Raw genomic sequence first — 20,762 nt, 5'->3', positions numbered from 1 at the left:
GGAATAGGAGTGGAGCTAGGCACTGCAGGGCCTGGATTCACCTCTACATCGCCAGAGGAACATAGGAGGAGTAGAATAAGGGTACGGCTAAAAGCTATGAGAATTGGTCGTCTAGAACGTCTGGAACATAGAGTAAAAGGAGGTTTCTGGGGGCGATAAAATAGCATCAAGGTATAATGTACAGACAAATGTATGGTAGGATGTGAATACAGTGGAGGTAAACCTAGGTATTGAGTGATGAAGAGAGAGATATTGTCTCTAGAAACATCGTTGAAACCAGGAGATGTCATTGCATGTGTGGGTGGTGGAACTAATAGGTTGGATAAGGTATAGTGAGCAGGACTAGAGGCTCTACAGTGAAATAAGCCAATAAACACTAACCAGAACAGAAATGGACAAGACATATTGACATTAAGGATAGGCATGCTTAGTCGAGTGATCAAAAGGGTCCGGTGAGTGGAGAGGTTGGTTGGTGATTTAGACAGCTAGCCAGGGCATCGGTAGCAAGCTAGCATAGGATGGAGGTCTGTTGTTAGCCACCCCTTACGTTCAGTCAGTAGATTAGTGGGGTTCCGTGTGGTAGAGGGGATTCATCCAAATCACACAACAACAACAAAAATAAAAACAATAGATATAGTTATAGAGGCCCAAGAAGAAAACATAATAATAATAATAAAAAAAATAAAAAATAAAAATTGTCCGATTGTCTATTCAGATAGCAGCCGGTAAGACAGCTAACGGTTAGCAGGCCGCAGATGGGCGTTCAGGTAACGTCGCGACGGAGGAGCCAGCCGAATAACTCCTTCGGGTAGATAACGTCGGCAGTCCAGTTGTGAAGGCCCGGTGGGGCTCCGCGAAGGCAGTAAAACGGGTCCGGATAGGTGACTGCAGCCCAGGTGTGATTGATGGAACTCAGGAGTGATTGACGGAGCTTGCTAGCTCCGGAATAATTGATGTTTGCTCCGGAATCGACGAAGGCCGATAGTCACACGGATAGCAGCTAGCTAGCTGTGAGATCCGGGTATGAATGTCCAGAGAGCAGTCGAAATCCAGGGACATGGAGAGAAAAATTGGTCCGGTATGTTCCGTTCCGAGCCGCGCCGTACAGAACTGGCGATAGATTTTCGAGCTAAAGGATAGCTGATGACCACAAACCGTGGTTAGCTGAATATTAACGATTTGCCAGTAAAGGAGCTAACTAGCTTCTGAACTAGCTTCTGGATTAGCTTCTGGCTAGTTTCAGGCTAGCTTCTTGGAGTTTCTGGCTAGCTTCTTGGAGGATTACAGATCTGAGGTAAATAATACTTTTTTATAAATATACATTGGTGAGGCGGGTTGCAGGAGAGTGTTTTGAAGATGAGTTGATGGAAAATAAAAATAAAATGTATGTGAAAAAGTTGTAAATATATATATATACAGGACACGACAAGACGAGGACAAAAGACGTCTGAACTGCTATGCCACCTTGGAGATGACGTGTAGGAGCTTGCAGGGATTTGTAGTTTTGACCTTGTCCAAGAGAGATTTACATGGTTAACAAAATGTCATGCCAGGGTAAACCTACATGAAACATAGCCCTTATTTTAAAATGACTGGAACATTTCCCTGTTTGACCACTAAGATTTATGTGTATAATGACACCTCCACTGTGGGGCTCTATCAGACTGTTGAATATATATATATTTTTTAAATGTTATTGTTTATTTCATTAAATACAATTTTCATAATTCTTAAATTGTACGTACTGATTGAGACTTCCGGCACCGACAGAGATGGCCACGTCGCTTCGCGTTCCCAGGAAACTATGCAGTATTTTGTTTTTTTACATGTTATTTCTTACATTGTTACCGCAGGTAATCTTAGGTTTTATTACATACAGTCGGGAGGAACTATTGGATATAAGAGCTAAATCAACTCACCAACATTACGACCAGGAATACGACTTTCCCGAAGCGGATCCTCTGTTTTGCCCACCTCGCAATTCAAAGACTCAGACACGAGAGGTATGTGGCAGTATCTACAGTCAATCACAGATTACAAAAAGAAAACCAGCCCCTTTGTGGACCAGGATGTCTTGCTCCCAGACAGGGTAAACAACTTCTTTGCTCGCTTTGAGGACAATACAGTGCCACTGATACGGCCCGCTACCAAAACCTGCGGACTCTCCTTCACTGCAGCCGATGTGAGTAAAACCCTCGCAAGGCTGCAGGCCCAGACGGCATCCCCAGCCGCGTCCTCAGAGCATGCGCAGACCAGCTGGCTGGTGTGTTTAAGGACATATTCAATCAATCCTTATCCCAGTCTGCTGTTCCCACAAGCTTCAAGAGGGCCACCATTGTTCCTGTTCCCAAGAAAGCTAAGGTAACTGAGCAAAACGACTGAGCACTCACTTCCGTCATCATGAAGTGCTTTGAGAGACTAGTCAAGGACCATATCACCTCCACCCTACCTGACACCCAGAACCCACTCCAATTTGCTTACCGCCCCAATAGGTCCACAGACGACACAATCGCAACCACACTGCCCTAACTCATCTGGACAAGAGGAATACCTATGTGAGAATGCTGTTCATCAACTACAGCTCATCATTTAACACCATAGTACCTTCCAAACTCATCATTAAGCTTGGGGCCCTGGGTCTGAACCACGCCCTGTGCAGCTGGGTCCTGGACTTCCTGACCGGCCACACCCCAGCTGGTGAAGGTAGGAAACAATACCTCCACTTTGCTGATTCTCAACACGGGGCCCCACAAGGGTGCATGCTCAGCCCCCTCCTGTACACCCTGTTAACTCATGACTGTGTGGCCACGCACGCCTCCAACTCAATCATCAAGTTTGCAGACGACACAACAGTAGTAGGCCGGATTACCAACATTGACGAGACAGCCTACAAGGAGGAGGTGAGGGCCCTGGGAGAGTGGTACCAGGAAAATAACCTCTCACTCAACATCAACAAAACAAAGGAGCTGATCGTGGACTTCAAGAAATGGCAAAGGGAGCACGCCCCTATCCACATCAACGGGACCACAGTGGAGACGGTGAAACACTTAAAGTTCCTCGGCGTACACATCACTGACGATCTGAAATGGTCCACCCACACAGACAGGGTGCTGAGTGAAGAAGGAGCAACAGTGCCTCTTCAACCTCAGGAAGCTGAAGAAATGTGTCTTGGTCCCTAACACCCTCACAATTCAGATCATCCTGTCTGACTGTATCACTGCCTGATACGGCAACTGCACCGCCCGCAACCGCAGGGCTCTCCAGAGGGTGGTGCAGTTAAATAAAGGTAAAAAAAATACAATTGTTTTCATAATTTAAAATGATATACAAATTAAATGTAGATATTCAAGTGCCTAGATTGCCTCTGACCAACACCATCTCACTCCCCTTACATGCAGACACCTCGGAATTCTCAGTGTTGAGTCAAGGAGGGCACGCTCCCTCAACATGAATGAGTTTGTGAAACATTTTGCCAGTTCTCACCAGAACCGCAGAATTATGCTGTTTTAAATCTACCTAGGATAATTTGGTCCCTCTGGTTATGATTAAAACCTGCACTGTGTCCTAGCTAGTACACTGACATCCTAAAATAACAAATCCAAAGGGTATCATGTGACACAGATTTAATTTGGTCTTGATTAGGCCAATTCCAAAACTATTCTTTGCTACTAGTTAACCTAATATATATATATGAGCATAAATATGATACTGTAAATTTGTAATATTACTGGGCACCAAAATTATTTTTAAAGTCCATTTCTGCTTCATACCCGGTATGTCAAATTGCAGTAAGTTTACCTCTTTGTAAATAAACTATGCAATTTATGTAACACACAAATGCTATCTTATCTCCTTGGTGCTTGAGCTTTATTTTCTGAAAATATTTTGGATGTTCAACACTTATAGACCCAGATTATATATATTCATGAAAAGTGACCCAAGTGTGTGAGTGAGTGATAAATTTAGCTGCAGGTAGAGACAAACAATTCATAGTATGTTAAAGAATTCTAGAGAAGTAACCCTTTTGGACCACACCATCTGCCATATTGAAGAACTCCGGGTTAAGTGAATTATCACTTCTATCTCTAATCAGCAATTATAGGATTCATTGATGCTCCTTAGATGCCAAGTTAGGGTTACACACTAATTTTCGGTCATGGTCTATGGACCCCCTGAAGTAGCCTTGGCCTCCCCCTGGCCACCCCATGTATAAAACTTTAGTTCTGCCACTGAACAGGAGCAAATGTTGATCTACGTAAGTAGTTTAAAAGAACGCCACATAAAATAGGTTTCCACCCAATTGCCGACAGATTTTCACGTGAATATTCTAAAAGCATTTTCCCACCAGAGATGGTTCCATCAAATGTACTTTATAAAAGGCTGTGCGTGTTGAGTAGTGCACATAAAACTAGCTTTTTCGGTTAAATTCCCATGTACCGAATACAAAATACAATTTAAATGAGTTTCCATCGCTTTTTCAACTCTCCTGATCGTTTTATCTACATTTTTGTGGGGGTTATACAGTGAATGTGACCGACCACTCAGTGCGGGTATAGCCTACTGCATGATGAGATTATTATGGACAAAAGAGCAAGACTATTTTTATTTGTCAAACGGCAGCCAAGCATCTATCATCATGCCACCAGAATAAGATCCTCGGTATTTATTGGAAAGGATCGTCAAGCTCATCACCGTGCACTTTCGCCACCCTGTCAAATTCATCATAATTTATTTAATCTGTAGCCTAATAAACTGCATGCTTTCCCAAATCAAAGTGGGAGGACCACACAACACATAATCGCGGACTCCAAATTGACTTTGATATGATGGTTATTATGTCAATATTTTCACATAAAGGCGTTTCCACCGCCATTTCCCACATAATTAATTTTACCAACACAAATGACACCAACTTGTCTAGCATATTTTGTTTAGTCGACATTTCGACTGTCTTGAAATGTTTTGTCCAACATTTAGCCTACTTTACTGCATAAAAAGGTTTGATGGAAACCTGCCTAATGTCCCAAAGACAGAAGGGTCATCTACTCATTATCAATCATAAAATATTTAAGATTAGGCTACTTAAAATTATCAACATTGTTCTCCCTAGTCTAGACACCTGTCCAGATGCAGTATACACAACATCACCAAAGGCATGCAGTCACCCCTTCAAATGAATGGATTTGGCTATTTCAACCACACCCATTGCTGACGTGTATAAAATCAAGCACACCAACATGCAATCTCCATAGACAAACACTGGCAGTATAATGGCCTTACTGAAGTGCTCAGTGACTTTCAACGTGGCACCGTCATAGGATGCCACTTTTCCAACAAGCCAGTTTGTAAAATTTCTGCCCTGCTAAAACAGCCTCGGTCAACTGTAACTGCTTTTATTCTGAATTGGAAACATCCAGGAGCAACAACGGCTCATTGCGAAGTGGTAGGTCACACAAGCTCACAGAACGGGATCGCCGAGGCGCGTAGAGCATAACAATTGTATGTCCTTGGTTGCAACACTCACTATCGAGTTCCAAACTACCTCTGTAAGCAACGTCAGCACAAGGGAGCTTCATGAAATGGGCTTCCATGGCCGATCAGCTGCATATAAGCCTAAGCTCACCATGTGCAATGCCAAGCGTCGGCTGGAGTGGTATAAAGTTAGCTGCCGTTGGACTCTGGAGTAGTGGAAACTGGTGGAGGAGGAATAATGGTCTTGGGCTGTTTTTCATGGTTCAGCCTAGGCTTTTTAGTTCCAGTGAAGGGAAATTATAACGATACAGTAAACAATGGCATTCTAGACGATTCTGTGCTTCCAACTTTGCGGCAACAGTTAGCGAAGGCCCTTTCCTGTTTCAGCATGACAATTCCCTCGTGCTAGGCCCATACAGAAAAGGTTTGTAGAGATCGGTTTGGAAGAACTTGACTGGCCTGCACAAAGCCCTGACCTCAACCCCATCAAATACCTTTGGGATGAATTGGAACGCTGACTGTGAGCCAGGTCTAACTGCCCAACATCATTGCCCGACCTCACTAATGCTCGTGGCTGAATGGAAGCAAGTCCCTCCAGCAATATTCCAACATCTAGTACAAAGCCTCCCCAGAAGAGTGGAGGCTGCTATTGCAGCAAATGGGGGCCCAACTCCATTTTAATGCCCATGGTTTTGAAATTATATGTTCAACGAGCAGGTGTCCACATACCTTTGGTAATGTAGTGTACTTTAAACTGAATGCCTAAATGTCATATATAAATTAAAATGTAATATTCTGCCACAACAAATGTATCCCAATCTAATTCAAGTGGTAAAGCTGTGGAAATAGATTCTTGTTAGTTTGTTTATAAGGCCTACTCTGTTTAAGACATGAATGAGGTGCAGCAGAGGCAGGATCAGATGGGATCCCTCCTACAGCCCTACCATCACCACCTCACAAGTTGTAGCGTAAGCTCCTCAAACATCCCGCCTTCAAACTTCATCACGTAACCAACGTCAGTGCAACTCAGTGGGGAGGGAGGAAGCTGAAGTGGTATGACCCATGTGTAGATGGAGGATGACTCAGCACATGGAGAGCAGCCTCTTGAAGCACCTACACCACTTGTACACAAATGCTGCTGGTGACAACTACAGCTGGTATACACTTTCAACAATGATCTGAGAGGGAATTTACAAATTACAGCAAATATTGGACTATATTCCCTCTTTCACATATGCTGTGGCTATTACATGACTATTTCTGATTTGTAACATTCTGCTTGGTTTGATACATGTAATTGTATACGACTGTACTTACAGGGTAACTGTAAAATGCTACCATGGATAACAATGCCCCCTATTGGAATTAAAACCATTGGCTGCTGAGACCTCAGTTTCCTGGGGTTTAAAATGCTATAGGGTGCAGACAGAGCATCAAAAAGCATCTGTGATGTGCAATTATGCATGTAGTATGTACTTTCTATAATTCCATATGGACATTGCGATAAAGTTATCTGTGACAGGAATAGGCCAGCAGGAGGTTTGTGAGGTTAGACCTTTACTGAATTTACAAATGCGAAATGCAGATATCTCAGACAGCTACTGTCTCTAGTCTCTGGCACTTTGAATTAATGACCACTACCTAAGCTAAACAATTTGACCAGTTAAATACTGTTGTTTCAGCTCTAAGCATTTCTCACAATTACAGGACAATGACAATTTCATAGTGAAAATAGATGAATCTGTAAAATGCATTGCATGCAATCTGTTCAATGCAGTATTTACATGTCCCATCTTAATGGTCAACCTGTATTAAACTAACGTCCTCGTCAGACTCATCCATCACCAGCTGGCAGACCTGAAATGTAACACAGGACAGAGAGAGGAGTGAAAACAAACCCCCATAGTGCAGTGTTTCCAACCTGGTCACCCAGACTCTGACAGGCCGGCTACAACAACATGGCCTCTAATAGGCTTGTGTGACCTGGTCATTAGTGGCTGACTGCAGCCTAGTCGTCTTGATTGATATCCTTGTGGTACACTCCTTTTCTTCCCGTGCTACTGGGGACGTGTAAACCCTGACCATGGCTGCTGTAAATGTGTTTATTTACTCAATACTTACATAACCAACGGGGACTCAAACTCATCAGCAATTTCCTTCCAACTCTCCTCAAGACAACGAGGGCACCCAATATATTCCACGTGAACACAAGTGAAAATCAACAGATTGCGTTTGATGATTTTTGTAGCTTTCGTTGATATTTTGAAGTTATTATTATATTTTGAAGTCTCAAAACAATCTCTTTATTATTCAACACCAATGGTATTGTAAAACAAAACAAAAATCCTGTGCAAACTGTGAATTGATTTAAGTACACCCTTCAATATAAATATGGCCTATAATATGCTTTCATAAACTAACCCCTTTACAGCAGTGATATCACAGCTTCTGAAAACGAAGCCCAGTGTGTTTGTCGAGATTTCAAATTAAATTATCGGCACCCCATCACGTGACACCATTGAGCTGAAAAGACAGACATTCTTTACCCTACTGTAGCTCTGAGCACTGTGTGGATTCAGCTGGAGTGTCTCTCCAGTGATAAGACAATAAATATTGCACCATTGCAGCTTTGATAGATGCTGCCTGTTCTGCAATAGAAGGCAGAACAAAGGATACAAAAGAAACTAAAGTAAAAAAAGAAGCGATGACAATGAAAGTATGACAGGTGTCGGTCTACACTGAAGAGTACAGAGGGTAAGCAGAGGCATACACCATTCCTCCACACAACAAATAAGCATTCACTAATCATGCACCCAAACGACAAACAGAGCCGCTAGTACACAAACATATTAAATTGCATCAGGATAATGTGACAGGAAAGGAAGTGAAACTCCACTCAAGTACAGAGAATCTATACATATGAGCTAATACAGTATGTACTCTAAACAGTAACGGTTTCACTATCATCCTCGAACCTGCTCGTCTATTCACATTGATTCAATTCTGTGCACTAATTGGAAAAGACAGTAATTTAAGGACTTTCTTTAAAAATGTGTTGTTTTTTGATTGACTAATTAGGGGAAGTTATGAGGCAGCTGCCATTCGAACCTTACAGGAAGCTTTAACGAAACCTGCGTGACTGGATAAAGTATGCATGGGGAGCTCTCAAACCTCAGGCAAGGAGTTACACACCAAGTACCTAGTTCATATTTCCAGCAACATTTTTAAAAAAAAAGGCAGATTTTGACATCATTAAAAATAAATAAGACAATCTCATGGTTAACTCAAGTATGCAAACTCAACATGCAAGATCTCCCATACCAGAGTCCCTCCCAGTGCTGTTTCTCTGTTCATTGGATTCATTCAAAATCAAACTCAGTTTTAGAGTTTTTTGTCATTACCAGCTAACAAATGAAGGCCTGAACATAAAAGTGCAGGCATAGGGACTCCAGCTAGGGAAAGGAGCTGGTTTTGGCGTGAAAGCTGAAGTCTAGAGGGTGATAGGGAGTGAGGGGGATCCCAGACCCTCCTCTAACCACTCAACAGTAGAGGGGGTGCAGCGCTGCGTGGTACAGCTGTGGATACGTCGGAGTCGCAGCAAGTAGAGCAAGATGGAGAGGAAGACAACCAGGAAGCAGGCCAGAAACAAGTAGTGGTTGTTGACAAAGGAGAAGCTGTGACGCCAGTGGGCGTGGACTCCTTTGAGGGTCTCCTGCTGAATATCCCTTGGAAAGGAATGTAAAATAGTGCAAGTTTTCTCCATATCCTAATCAGCAAAAATATATTGGCGTATCACAGTGTTAAAGCATGATGAAGTGTGACAGCAAGTGTTCTCTTACCTTAAAGGTAGAAAGCGGGTTCTGTAAAGGATGGCTCCAAGAGTCCATTGCACCTCTTTATCATAAACTAAGAGGGCAGTCCTCAGGTTTTTGTAGTCTATAGGGAAGGAGAAGCCTGAGTGGAATACCTCATACATCCAGGCTGATTTAAAACACTGGTACCTGCACACAAGACAAATGTTTACATGAATTCTCCCCGACAACTCTTTACTATTACTGGACTCAAGTCTTACTAAAGAGCCAGAGCTGGTGGTGGGACTTACTTGAGTCTGTGAACATCAGCATGAGATGCATATAAGCCTGAGTCAAATCGCTCTTTCAGAGATCTCCACTGGGTGGCGCAGTAACCCTGGAGATGAAGCACAATGTTGATTGTAAACACAGCCACCATCTTACTGCAAGTAGCCTAAGCTATGGTGAAATACATGCATTTCCATGCAGTTAGGAGTGCCAACTACATTGAAGAAGTGCTGCTTTGCTGTGGTAAGGCCTCACCTTGGCAGCAACGGAATACTTTGAGGAGTTAAAATCACCACCCATGCGCAACACATCCTCTGTGCAGTAGTAGAACTCAGAGAACCCATAGAACTGGCTGTTGGGGTAGTCGATGGGAGGCTGGTAGATGCCATTGAGGGAGGAGTGAGTCTCGTTGGTGCGGTTAAGGAAGGGCTGAAGCAGCTGTCTGCAGTGATCAAAATCCCCTGTGCCACGCAGGTGGAGTTTCTGTGTCGCTGGCCCCACCTCGTCCTGCAGGTCTGTGGGTAGACACGGGTCGAGCAGGGGGGACTCTGCCGTTTCACCTACATGCAGACCCAGGAGCCTGGACAAACCAACTAAAATGAGCTCTCCATAATGACAGCAGTGAGCAATGTCAAACTAGTAAACTATCAGTATCATTAGCTATCATAGTATGTGTTAAAGGTTCTTACTTGTTTTTAGTGAGAGTGTTCCTGACAATGCTCTCCTCATATCTTTGTCGAGCAGCATTGCCTCCAAAGCCCAGGAAGGTGGACACATACACCCGGTAGACATGCTCTGTCCGGTGGGCATCGCAACCCAGGTTGAACTCTGCAAGTAAGTTCTTGGCCACTTCCTCCTATAAAAATCAAACATTCAATATCAGCCAGGAAATGACATTATTTGATCTAGGACTGTCTATATATGTATAACAACCATTTACTTAAAGAAACTTTGATCAAGACGACAGTTCTATAAAGTTCCGCATTTAGAAAAAAACTGCAGGTGAATTACGTTCAGTGGAGAGCAAAAACTACAAGAGTAAGAGAGCATGCAAATTGTCATAGTAAATTGAAAACCAAACATGTTTGTGAACTGGCAAAAATAATTGCGCAGGACTGAAAAGCTGATGGACTTGGACTGTTTTAAATGAATGTATTATTATCTGGTCATGGATGTTTTGCACGATGGCTCTTAAGCATTATCTGTGATCTTAAAAGTAGACTCAGCGAAATGACGTTGCCATGAGCAGCACCGTAGATATTGAGATGAGCGAGATGCAAAACTTTGCTCTCACACAGTAACCAGGTTTCCATTCAACCTTTTTATGCAAGTACAGTACATGTTGGATAAAAAAAATTTAAAGTCATAACAGGCCTGATGGAAACAGAAGATTTGTCGGTAAACTTTCCAAATGTCGACAAGATAAAATAAGCTAGACAAGGTGGGATCTTTGTGTCGGAAAAATTATGCAAGAAATGTCGGCGTTAACACTTACACACAAATATTGATATTATAACCATCATATTGAAGTAAAGTCACCCAATAACATTTGTCGTCCTCCTACGACTTGTCAGGAAACCATGCAGTTTGTTAGGCTACAGATGAAACTTCACAGGGTAGTGAAAGTGCAAGGTGATGAGCTTGATGCTAACTTTCCAATAAATATTGAGTATCTTATTCAGGTGATATGATTTATTTTGTCCATAATAATAATAGATCTAATGTAGGCCCTACCCACACTGTATCTGTGAGCTGTTGTGGGCAAACTTGCTATATAATGCAACATTTTTTGAGAGAAAACCATTAGTAGAGTTAAATAAATACTAGTTAAATGGATTTCCATTGCATTTAACCGCAAAAGTATAATTTTGTTTTGTTTTATGTGCACTGTCATCACACAGCCATTTATCCACAAGTCAATTTGATGGAATCTGGTGGGAAAATGCCATTTTAAAATATTTGCATGAAAATCTGTTGCCAGTTGGATGGAAAGCTAGCTACAGACACAATATCTGCACGTGTGTGCATGGGTTCGCTACATGTTGTTACAGCATGGTAGCCAGAGGACCAAAAACAGCAAAGAAGTTGATTCTTGCACTTTAACGCTCTTAGCTGTTGCAGAAATTACCCCACTATGCGGTTTATTGTATGCATCTATATCAAATTGCGGAGTCTACCTTTAGAGTTTCAACTAACACATTCTACTATGAAGCAATGCAGCAGGCTTATCTTTAGAGCAGACCTCCAATAGTCCACTCTGAATGGAGAGGACTTCATCTCCAGAGGACAAACATGATGTTTACAGGTTTAACCAGGGAATGAGTGGTGGGAAGAGAAAATGAGTGAGTGATAAATTAAAAGAGCACAAAAAAGGGAAATTGTTGTTGATAATAACCTGTTGTGGAGAAGCAAAGCTTACAGTTTTGGGCACTTCATATGCTATCTGAGTGGAGACACCCCCCATGTCCAGAACACCAGCGGTCCTTTTCCTCACCAGCGCCTCCTGCTGGTCACCTCCAGGTACCTGCACCTCTACAACTGCATCCCTCTCTATAGGAAGGATAGGGGAAGGAGTCACAGGTCCCATTGAAGAAAAATAATGAAAGACAAATAAAGTGGTGTCAGAGGTAAGTAAAATAAGGGAATTAAAGTATTCAGTGTGACGATATGCAGATCTCTTAAGGAAATGTATTTAGATACTTACCACTAGCCACATGATTAAACCTTCCAAGGACAAAGTTGATTCCAATCCATGCATACACACCTGTCCAAAAACAAGGATAATTTATATATTCCAGCATTTCCAACACAGATGGTGACATCTCAATGTTGAATGGCCAGTGTTTAGCTTGCCTGCTACTCTAAACAGGTTAGCTCACCTTCCTGCTTGCCAGAAATGACCTCCACATGGGAATCAGAAAAGAGGAAGTTGAAATGTACAGGGATATCGGTCCGTAGATCCTCCAGAAGTGCTTCCTGTTGACTGAAAAAGAGGAAATAAGCCAATGTTAACATGGGAGGTCACAGCGGTAATAAAAAATAAACACTTGCAAGTTTCCATCTCAAGATGAGAAATACTCAGTTGGGGTGTACCTGTCAGACAGCACCCTCATTCCAGCCGTGCACAGGATGTACAGAGGGGTCTCCTGGTGCTTGTGTTTGGGGATGTGCTGGGCAGCAAAGCTCAGCAGGGGGTGGATGTAATCACTGGCCTTCTCTGGTGTTTTTGCAAGCTCTGAGATGCCTACAAAAAAAAAATCACAAAGTATGAAGACCATGGCTCTGTCTTTATTGGGTGGAATGGATAAGTGTTTTAAACTAAGCCAATGTCTTCTAAACTCAGCAACAAAAAAAAAGAAACGTCCTTTTTCAGGACCCTGTCTTTCAAAGATAATTTGTAAAAATCCAAATAACTTCACAGATCGTCATTGTATAGGGTTTAAACACTGTTTCCCATGCTTGCTCAATGAACCATAAACAATTAAGGAACATGCACCTGTGGAACGGTTAACTTCTTGAGGGCCGGTGGCAGTATTCGGTAATTCGGATGACTGACGTGCCCAAAGTAAACTGCCTGTAACTCAGGCCCAGAAGCTAGGATATGCATATAATTGGTAGTATTGGATAGAAAACTCTGAAGTTTCTAAAACTGTTCAAATAATATCTGAGTATAACAGAACTGTTATGGCAGGAATCTGCCCATCCAAATCCTTGTTTATGGGAAAATAAAAAGGAATACCTCCCAGATTGCAGTTCCTAGGGCCTCCACTAGATGCCAAGTCTTTATAAAAAGTTTTTGGGGGCTTTTTACATTTTTTAAATGAGCTAGAAAAACTGACCTTTTTGGGATACAAAGGACTTCATCAAACAAAACAACCATTTGATGTGTAGCTGGGCCCCTTGGGATTGCAAACAGAGGAAGATCTTCAAAGGTAAGTGATTTATTGCTATTTCTGAATTTCGTGACACTTCTGCTTGTTTGGAAAATGTTTAATGGTTTTGTACGTGGGGCACTGTCCTCATAATCGCATGGTATGCTTTCGTCGTAAAGCCTTTTTGAAATCTGACATAGCGGCTGGATTAACAAGAAGTTACACTTTTAAACGATGTAAAACACTTGTATTTTCATTCATGTTTATTATTACGATTTTGTATTCGGCGCGCGCCGAAATCACCGGATGTTGTCGAATTTTATCCCGTTAACAGGATTTCTGCGGGAAGACTTTAAGACACTAACAGCTTACAGACGGTAGGCAATTAAAGGTCACAGTTATAAAAACTTAGGACACTAAAGAGGCCTTCCTACTGATGCTGAAAAACACCAAAATAAAGATGCCAAGGGTCCCTGCTCATCTGCGTGAACGTGCCTTAGGCATGCTGCAAGGAGGCATGAGGACTGCAGATGTGGCCAGGGCAATAAATTGCAATGTCCATACTGTGAGACGCCAAAGATGGCGCTACAGGGAGACAGGAAGGACAGCTGATCATCCTGGCAGTGGCAGACCATGTGTAACAACACCTGCACAGGATCGGTACATCCGAACATCACACCTGTTGGACAGGTACAGGATAGCAACTGCCCGAGTTACACCAGGTAGGCACAATCCCTCCATCAGTGCTCAGACTGTCCGCAATAGGCTGAGAGAGGCTGGACTGAGGGCTTGTGGGCCTGTAGTAAGGCAGGTCCTCACCAGACATCACCGGCAACAACGTCGCCTATGGGCACAAACCCACCGTCGCTGGACCAGACAGGACTGGCAAAAAGTGCTCTTCACTGACGAGTCGCGGTTTTGTCTCACCAGGGGTGATGATTAGATTCACGTTTATCGTCAAAGGAATGAGCGTTACACCATCATTGGATGGAGCTTGTTGTCATTGCAGGCAATCTCAACGCTGTGCGTTACAGGGAAGACATCATCCTCCCTCATGTGGTACCCTTCCTGCAGGATCATCCTGACATGACCCCCCAGCATGACAATTCCACCAGCCATACTGCTTGTTCTGTGTGTGATTTCCTGCAAGACAGGAATGTCAGCGTTCTGCCATTGCCAGCGAAGAGCCCAGATCTCAATCCCATTGAGCACGTCTAGGACCTGTTGGATCGGAGGGTGAGGGCTAGGGCCATTCCCCCCATAAATGTCTGAGAACTTGCAGGTGCCTTGTTGGAAGAGTGCGGTAACATCTCACAGCAAGAACTGGCAAATCTGGTGCAGTCCATGAGGAGATGCACTAGTGCTTAACGCAGCTGGTGGCCACACCAGATACTGACTTACTTTTGATTTTGACCCCCCCTTTGTTCAGGGACACATTCAATTTCTGTTAGTCACAGGTCTGTGGAACTTGTTCAGTTTGTGTCTCAGTTGATGAATCTTATGTTCATACAAATATTTACACATGATAAGTTTGCTGAAAATAAACGCAGTTGACAGTGAGATGACGTTTCTTTTTTTGCTGAGTTTACCTTATGAAACCAGAGTGGAAATGTATACATGTGGCTCTTCCCAGCAGCACACCAGTCATCAGCAACCAGGTATGTCTCACCTGGCTTGATCTTCATGACCACTGGTTTCCTGTGCTGGTCTCTCATCTGTCGTATGTCAAGCAGATCATGGGGATTACCATTGTGCTGGGGCCAACAATACACAAACACCCTGGAGCCACTGCTACCGCAGTCCACCACCAGACCGTAGTTCAGGTTGGGATTGCTGGTGTCGGTGGCCTCCACATCTGTGACTCTCGCCAAGTGTCTGGTGATCAGAGGTGAATGAAAAGTTGACAATTGAAAGCAAAATTCAGCCAAACATTTTCTTGTCTTTACAGGAATGTAATGATATCTTCTAATGTGCCGCTACTAGTGACTCACCTATGGAAGTAGTTGTCCTTTCTGATCCAGATGTCCTGGCCCTTTCCTGTTACCAACAACAGGTAAAGCAGTCCTAGCAATCCCACCAGCAGACCAAATAAGAGTAGCTGCCTGAATGAAGGTAGCAGTAGACGAGGAAGAACCAGGGGTGACAGGCTGAAGTGCCAGGAGGCTGGGAGGCACGAGAAGCTGATCCTGTAAGGACAAGTGAGACCTTGGTATGTATGTATGGTAAAATACACTTTGACTAGTCTATGCAATAGCGGCATGCATGCCGTCCATGGAATAATAATTAAAGGGTAACAATTCCTAGTCCTCTACTCAGTCGGTCGAGCCTACCTTCCCATGACGTGGACTGTCCTCGTTCACTGGATGAAAATCATTCAAAGGGGACACGAGTCTGTTGTTGGCTTCAGAGCCTCACCATTTCTCCATCTGCTCATTGTCTTGATAAAAATAAACACGTTAGCTACAAGCTAAGCAGTAATTATTACTGATGACATCGATACCAACGCGTGTCAATACCAATGGTGACATTTGGCCACTAGCGCATCCACCGGCACAACTGCCACGTACTGCATTGCATAATAATGTAATGATACTGGTCCGATTTCAACTTGTTAGCTGGTTTAGTTAGCTAAGACAATACGTTAGCTGGCTATGTAGCGTTTCCTAGCCTATTTGGTATACAATATACCTGTTAGCTAGCAAGCTTATTAAGCGGGCGAATGTTTGGATTCTGGCTAGCGAAACAAACAGATCACTGGTTAACCAACGACGATAGCCGGGGTATTGCTAGGCTACCGTTAGCCCCTGCCCTGTACTAGGAGTATGCTGTGCCCACGGTCCATCTAAAACCAAACTTAAAATGTACTTACTGTTGCGTTTCGAACGACTTCGTTGCATAACATTTACATTAGCTCGTTTGCTGCTGAATATTGTTACTAATACTATTGGGAGGATGCGCTAACAGCACCCTAACTAGCTAGTATTCAGTGCGCAGGTCAGGCAGATGTGACGTAGCTAGTAAAAGGTGCGGTACGAATGTTTTTAAATCATTGGCACTCCCTGGCGGCTTTCACTGGTACAGCCTGCTTGCTCAGGGTTGGGAAACTGGCAGCATCCTCTGATCCTTTTTGGAGGGGGACTCAGGCGGTGTCTTTGCTTACTATTGCGAGGTAGAACACACAAGGTGCAATTTCGTAATTTAGTTGTGTATCAGTTGTTTTCTTGCTGCCCCTCATGAGTTTAGATTGGTGGCCCCCACCCCCAACAACTCAAAGTTGCCACAAATTAAGAAAAATGTGCAACTACACTGGAAACAAGGAAACAAAGAAAACTGGGTGACACTTGACACCCAGTGTTATAACAGCTGACATAACATGGTCTTAATACTGTCATGGCACATCTATTTAGACCTGTTGTGACAAATTGCATTATTTTATGGCTGGTAATGACACCTACATAGTCAAAAAAAACATACCTACCACAGAAGGCAAAACATTCAATTACAGTATAGCCTACTTGTCAACAGTATGTTTATGTTATAAAATTCTGAAATTGACCATATTAAATTATCATTGTAATTGAGCACAACAATGACAGACATGCACCTACCCCAATGCTGTTGCTGATGATTGGGGTGGATAAAGGAGAAGGAGCAGGACAAGACACCCTCTTTTTGACTAATGACTGACATAAGGGAATGTACGTGATAGGCCAATCTGGCCTATGTGATTATGATGTTCATAATGCTTATTGACAGTGTCAAAGTGTAATTTCTTGACATAATGACAAAGGAAATACAGGTTTAGATTTTCTTGCTAATTTATATTTTAAAAAATTAAATATCAAATTTACACAAATTCAGGCTCTTTACTCTGAACTTTGTTAAAGCACCTTTTGCAGGGATTACAGCCACTAGTCTTCTCGGGTATGACGCTACATGCTTGGCACACCTGTATTTGGGGAGTTTCTCCCATTCTTCTCTGCAAATCCTCTCAAGCGCCGTCAGGTTGGATGGAGAGTGTCGCTGCACAGCTATTTTCAGGTCTCTCCAGAGATGTTCAATTGCGTTCAAGTCCAGGCTCTGGCTGGCCCACTCAAGGACATTCAGAGACTTGTCCCGAAGTCACTCTTGCATGGTCTTGGCTGTGTGCTTAGGGTCGTTGTCCCGTCGCCCCAGTCGGAGTTCCTGAGCACTCTGAAGCAGGTTTTCATCAAAGATCTCTGTACTTTGCTCCGCTCATCCTTCCCTCAATTCCGACTAGTCTCCCAGTCCCTACCACTGAAAAACATCCTCACAGCATGAAGCTGCCACCACCATGCTTCATCGTATGGATGGTACCAGGTTTCTTCCAGACATAACGTTTGGCATTCAGGCCAAAGAGTTCAATCTTGGTTACATCAGACCAGAGGATCTTGTTACTCATGGTCTGAGAGTCTTTATGTACAAAGTGTCAAACACAAAGCGGGCTGCCATGCATTTTACTGAGGAGTGGCTTCTGTCTGGCCACTACTATAAAGGCCTGATTTGGTGGAGTGCTGCAGAGATGGTTGTCCTTCCAGAAGGTTCTCCCATCTCCACAGAGGAACTCTGGAGCTCTATTAGAGTGACCGTTGGGTTCTTGGTCACCTCCCTGACTAATGCCCTTCTCCCCGGATTGCTCAGCTTGGTAGCCAGCTCGAGGAAGAGTCTTGGTGGTTCCAAACTTCTTCCATTTAAGAAAGATGGAGGCCACTGTGTTCTTGGGACCTTCAATGCTGCAGAAATATTTGGTACCCTTCCCCATGTCGGTGCCTCGACACAATCCTGTCTCAGAGCTCTAGGGACAATTCCTTCTACCTCATGGCTTGGTTTTTGCTCTGACATGCACTTCTTCGATGAGGTTTAATGGCGGTTGGCATCCAATATGTTGCATTACTGCCACCTACTAGAATGGAGTAAAGTACCCTTGTACTTTGCTGAATTTTTTTTTTTTTACCCCAAAACAATTGCCATCTAACTACTCACAAAAAATAAATAAAAACCACCCTACTCCACTATTTAAATCTATTTAGTCTGACCTCATGCCAACAACCTGAAATGATGAGACATCACCACTTAACACACCCTGCAACTCTTCTGAAGTCAAGTCACGAACACCCAAATACTTCTCTGCAGCTGCCACCACAACCTCAATATTCTGTGACTTATGTTCCATCCCTGCAGTAGTTGATAACCATTGCTATAAATGCTAAAAATCCAATCTTACTGAAATAGATATCACTTTTTGGCCTATCCCTCTGTACTGGTACAGATCTACTACTCACACCACTCCTCTCAGGATCCCTCCCCCTTGATCCATATTCCCCCCTACTTTCTTCACATATGACAACTTCTGCACTACTCTAACCCTGGAAACCTCAACATGCCTCTCTCACACGGGACATTTCTGATCCCCAGCCCCATGGGCACCCCTACAATTAACACATACCACTACTTTCCCCAATGCTACACATTCCTTTGTCTCAGGCCCTTCTGCACACTTCTCACACCTATGAACCTCCCTCCTACAGACTGCTGCCACAAGCTTGACAACAGTAACAACGTAATGTAGTCGGTACAAAAGCTCGTATAGGATAACTTATATCCTAACATCACTTTGTCGGGCAAAGACCCTTTTCTTGAAAGCGAAACAAAACCACATTTCTTGCCCCGATTCATTTAACTCGAGTGCCTTCTCCCTCTGACCAGCAGAAACACAAACTATTATCACAACACCACGTCTGGTTACCCTCACCAATTCCACAGCACCCAACTCTGTTTTCACCTACCCTGAAACCACAAATTTATCAGCCAAAAGACAAGGGTCCACTTCTTCCAAAAACATCACTCCTGTCAGACTCAGCTTTATCCTGAACCTCGGTGCATGCCTCGGGCTCCGAGAACTTCACCACACCTCTGATACTTCACCCTCATTCACTTCCATTTCTCCTCCTGTCTTCAGCTCACTCATTTTCTAACATTCTTTAACAAGCCATCTCCCCTTTTCCTGCCATTTTTAACTGACTGAAGCTCGCCATCTTCCTCCCTCTGTCTCTCTTTTCCCCCTCCATTACTCCTCTGTATACATCTCCTTATAATACTGAACATCTAACATACATCTTGTTCTTGCTTTCTCAAAGGACACCATTTAACTGGCTGTCATAATCTATACAAGCAGCACAAACCCCTCAGGATGTAAAGCTCAACAGTGCATCCCACTAATAATGCAGCTGCTTCAGCTTGATGTTATTCTTTTTCAAACGTTACCATGACACTTTTCAATTTCAAACAAGTGTGCTCTCAGGGTCCATGACTTCCACCAGCTCTGTCCGTAATCCACCTTTAGCTGGAACCACGCTCTCTTTCTCCTGACAAAATCCTGACATGCACTGTCAACTGTGGGACCTTATATAGACATGTGTGTGCCTTTCCAAATCAGGTCCAGTCAATTGAATTTACCACAGGTGGACTCCATTCAAGTTGTAGAAACATTAAGGATGGTCAATGGAAACAGGACACACCTGAGCTCAATTTCAAGTCTCAAAGCAAAGGTTCTGAATACTTACGTAAATAAGGTATTTGTTTTTAATACACTGCTCAAAAAAATAAAGGGAACACTTAAACAACACAATGTAACTCCAAGTCAATCACACTTCTGTGAAATCAAACTGTCCACTTAGGAAGCAACACTGATTGACAAAAATTTCACATGCTGTTGTGCAAATGGAATAGACAACAGGTGGAAATTATAGGCAATAATTAAGACACCCACAATAAAGGAGTGGTTCTGCAGGTGGTGACCACAGACCACTTCTCAGTTCCTATGCTTCCTGGCTGATGTTTTGGTCACTTTTGAATGCTGGCGGTGCTTTCACTCTAGTGGTAGCATGAGACGGAGTCTACAACCCACACAAGTGGCTCAGGTAGTGCAGCTCATCCAGGATGGCACATCAATGTGAGCTGTGGCAAGAAGGTTTGCTGTGTCTGTCAGCGTAGCGTCCAGAGCATGGAGGCGCTACCAGGAGACAGGCCACTACATCAAGAGACGTGGAGGAGGTCGTAGGAGGGCAACAACCCAGCAGCAGGACCGCTACCTCCGCCTTTGTGCAAGGAGGAGCACTGCCAGAGCCCTGCAAAATGACCTCCAGCAGGCCACAAATGTGCATGTGTCTGCTCAAACGGTCAGAAACAGACTCCATGAGGGTGGTATGAGGGCCCGACGTCCACAGGTGGGGGTTGGGCTTACAGCCCAACACCGTGCAGGACGTTTGACATTTGCCAGAGAACACCAAGACTGGCAAATTCGCCACTGGCGCCCTGT

At 43.5% G+C, this 20,762-nt stretch overlaps 1 protein-coding gene across 4 annotated transcripts; it reads right to left on the bottom strand.

Moving 5' to 3' along the window:
• Nucleotides 1–7,746: 7,746 nt before the first annotated feature.
• LOC109879324 (ectonucleoside triphosphate diphosphohydrolase 4) lies at nucleotides 7,747–19,831 on the bottom strand. Of its 4 annotated transcripts, none has more exons than XM_031819866.1 (13): nucleotides 19,709–19,831; nucleotides 15,754–15,860; nucleotides 15,415–15,609; nucleotides 15,093–15,298; nucleotides 12,645–12,795; nucleotides 12,431–12,534; nucleotides 12,256–12,315; nucleotides 11,947–12,101; nucleotides 10,241–10,407; nucleotides 9,807–10,131; nucleotides 9,575–9,660; nucleotides 9,312–9,473; nucleotides 7,747–9,197 (listed from the first exon to the last, which is right to left on the bottom strand). In XM_031819866.1, exons 2-13 carry the CDS (start codon nucleotides 15,759–15,761, stop codon nucleotides 8,963–8,965), a joined length of 1,854 nt encoding a protein of 617 aa, XP_031675726.1. In that variant the 5' UTR covers nucleotides 15,762–15,860; nucleotides 19,709–19,831; the 3' UTR covers nucleotides 7,747–8,962. The 4 variants fall into 4 exon arrangements, with proteins under 4 accessions (XP_031675726.1, XP_031675727.1, XP_020327095.1 ...); XM_031819867.1 differs by having other exon boundaries at nucleotides 11,971–12,101; XM_020471506.2 differs by lacking the exon at nucleotides 19,709–19,831 and adding an exon at nucleotides 16,293–16,520 and having other exon boundaries at nucleotides 11,971–12,101.
• Nucleotides 19,832–20,762: the final 931 nt, after the last annotated feature.

Source organism: Oncorhynchus kisutch, linkage group LG3 (genome assembly GCF_002021735.2).
Source record: "Oncorhynchus kisutch isolate 150728-3 linkage group LG3, Okis_V2, whole genome shotgun sequence".
In the NCBI taxonomy this organism is placed as follows: Eukaryota; Metazoa; Chordata; class Actinopteri; order Salmoniformes; family Salmonidae; genus Oncorhynchus; species Oncorhynchus kisutch.
This window is presented reverse-complemented; position numbering and strand designations above follow the sequence as displayed.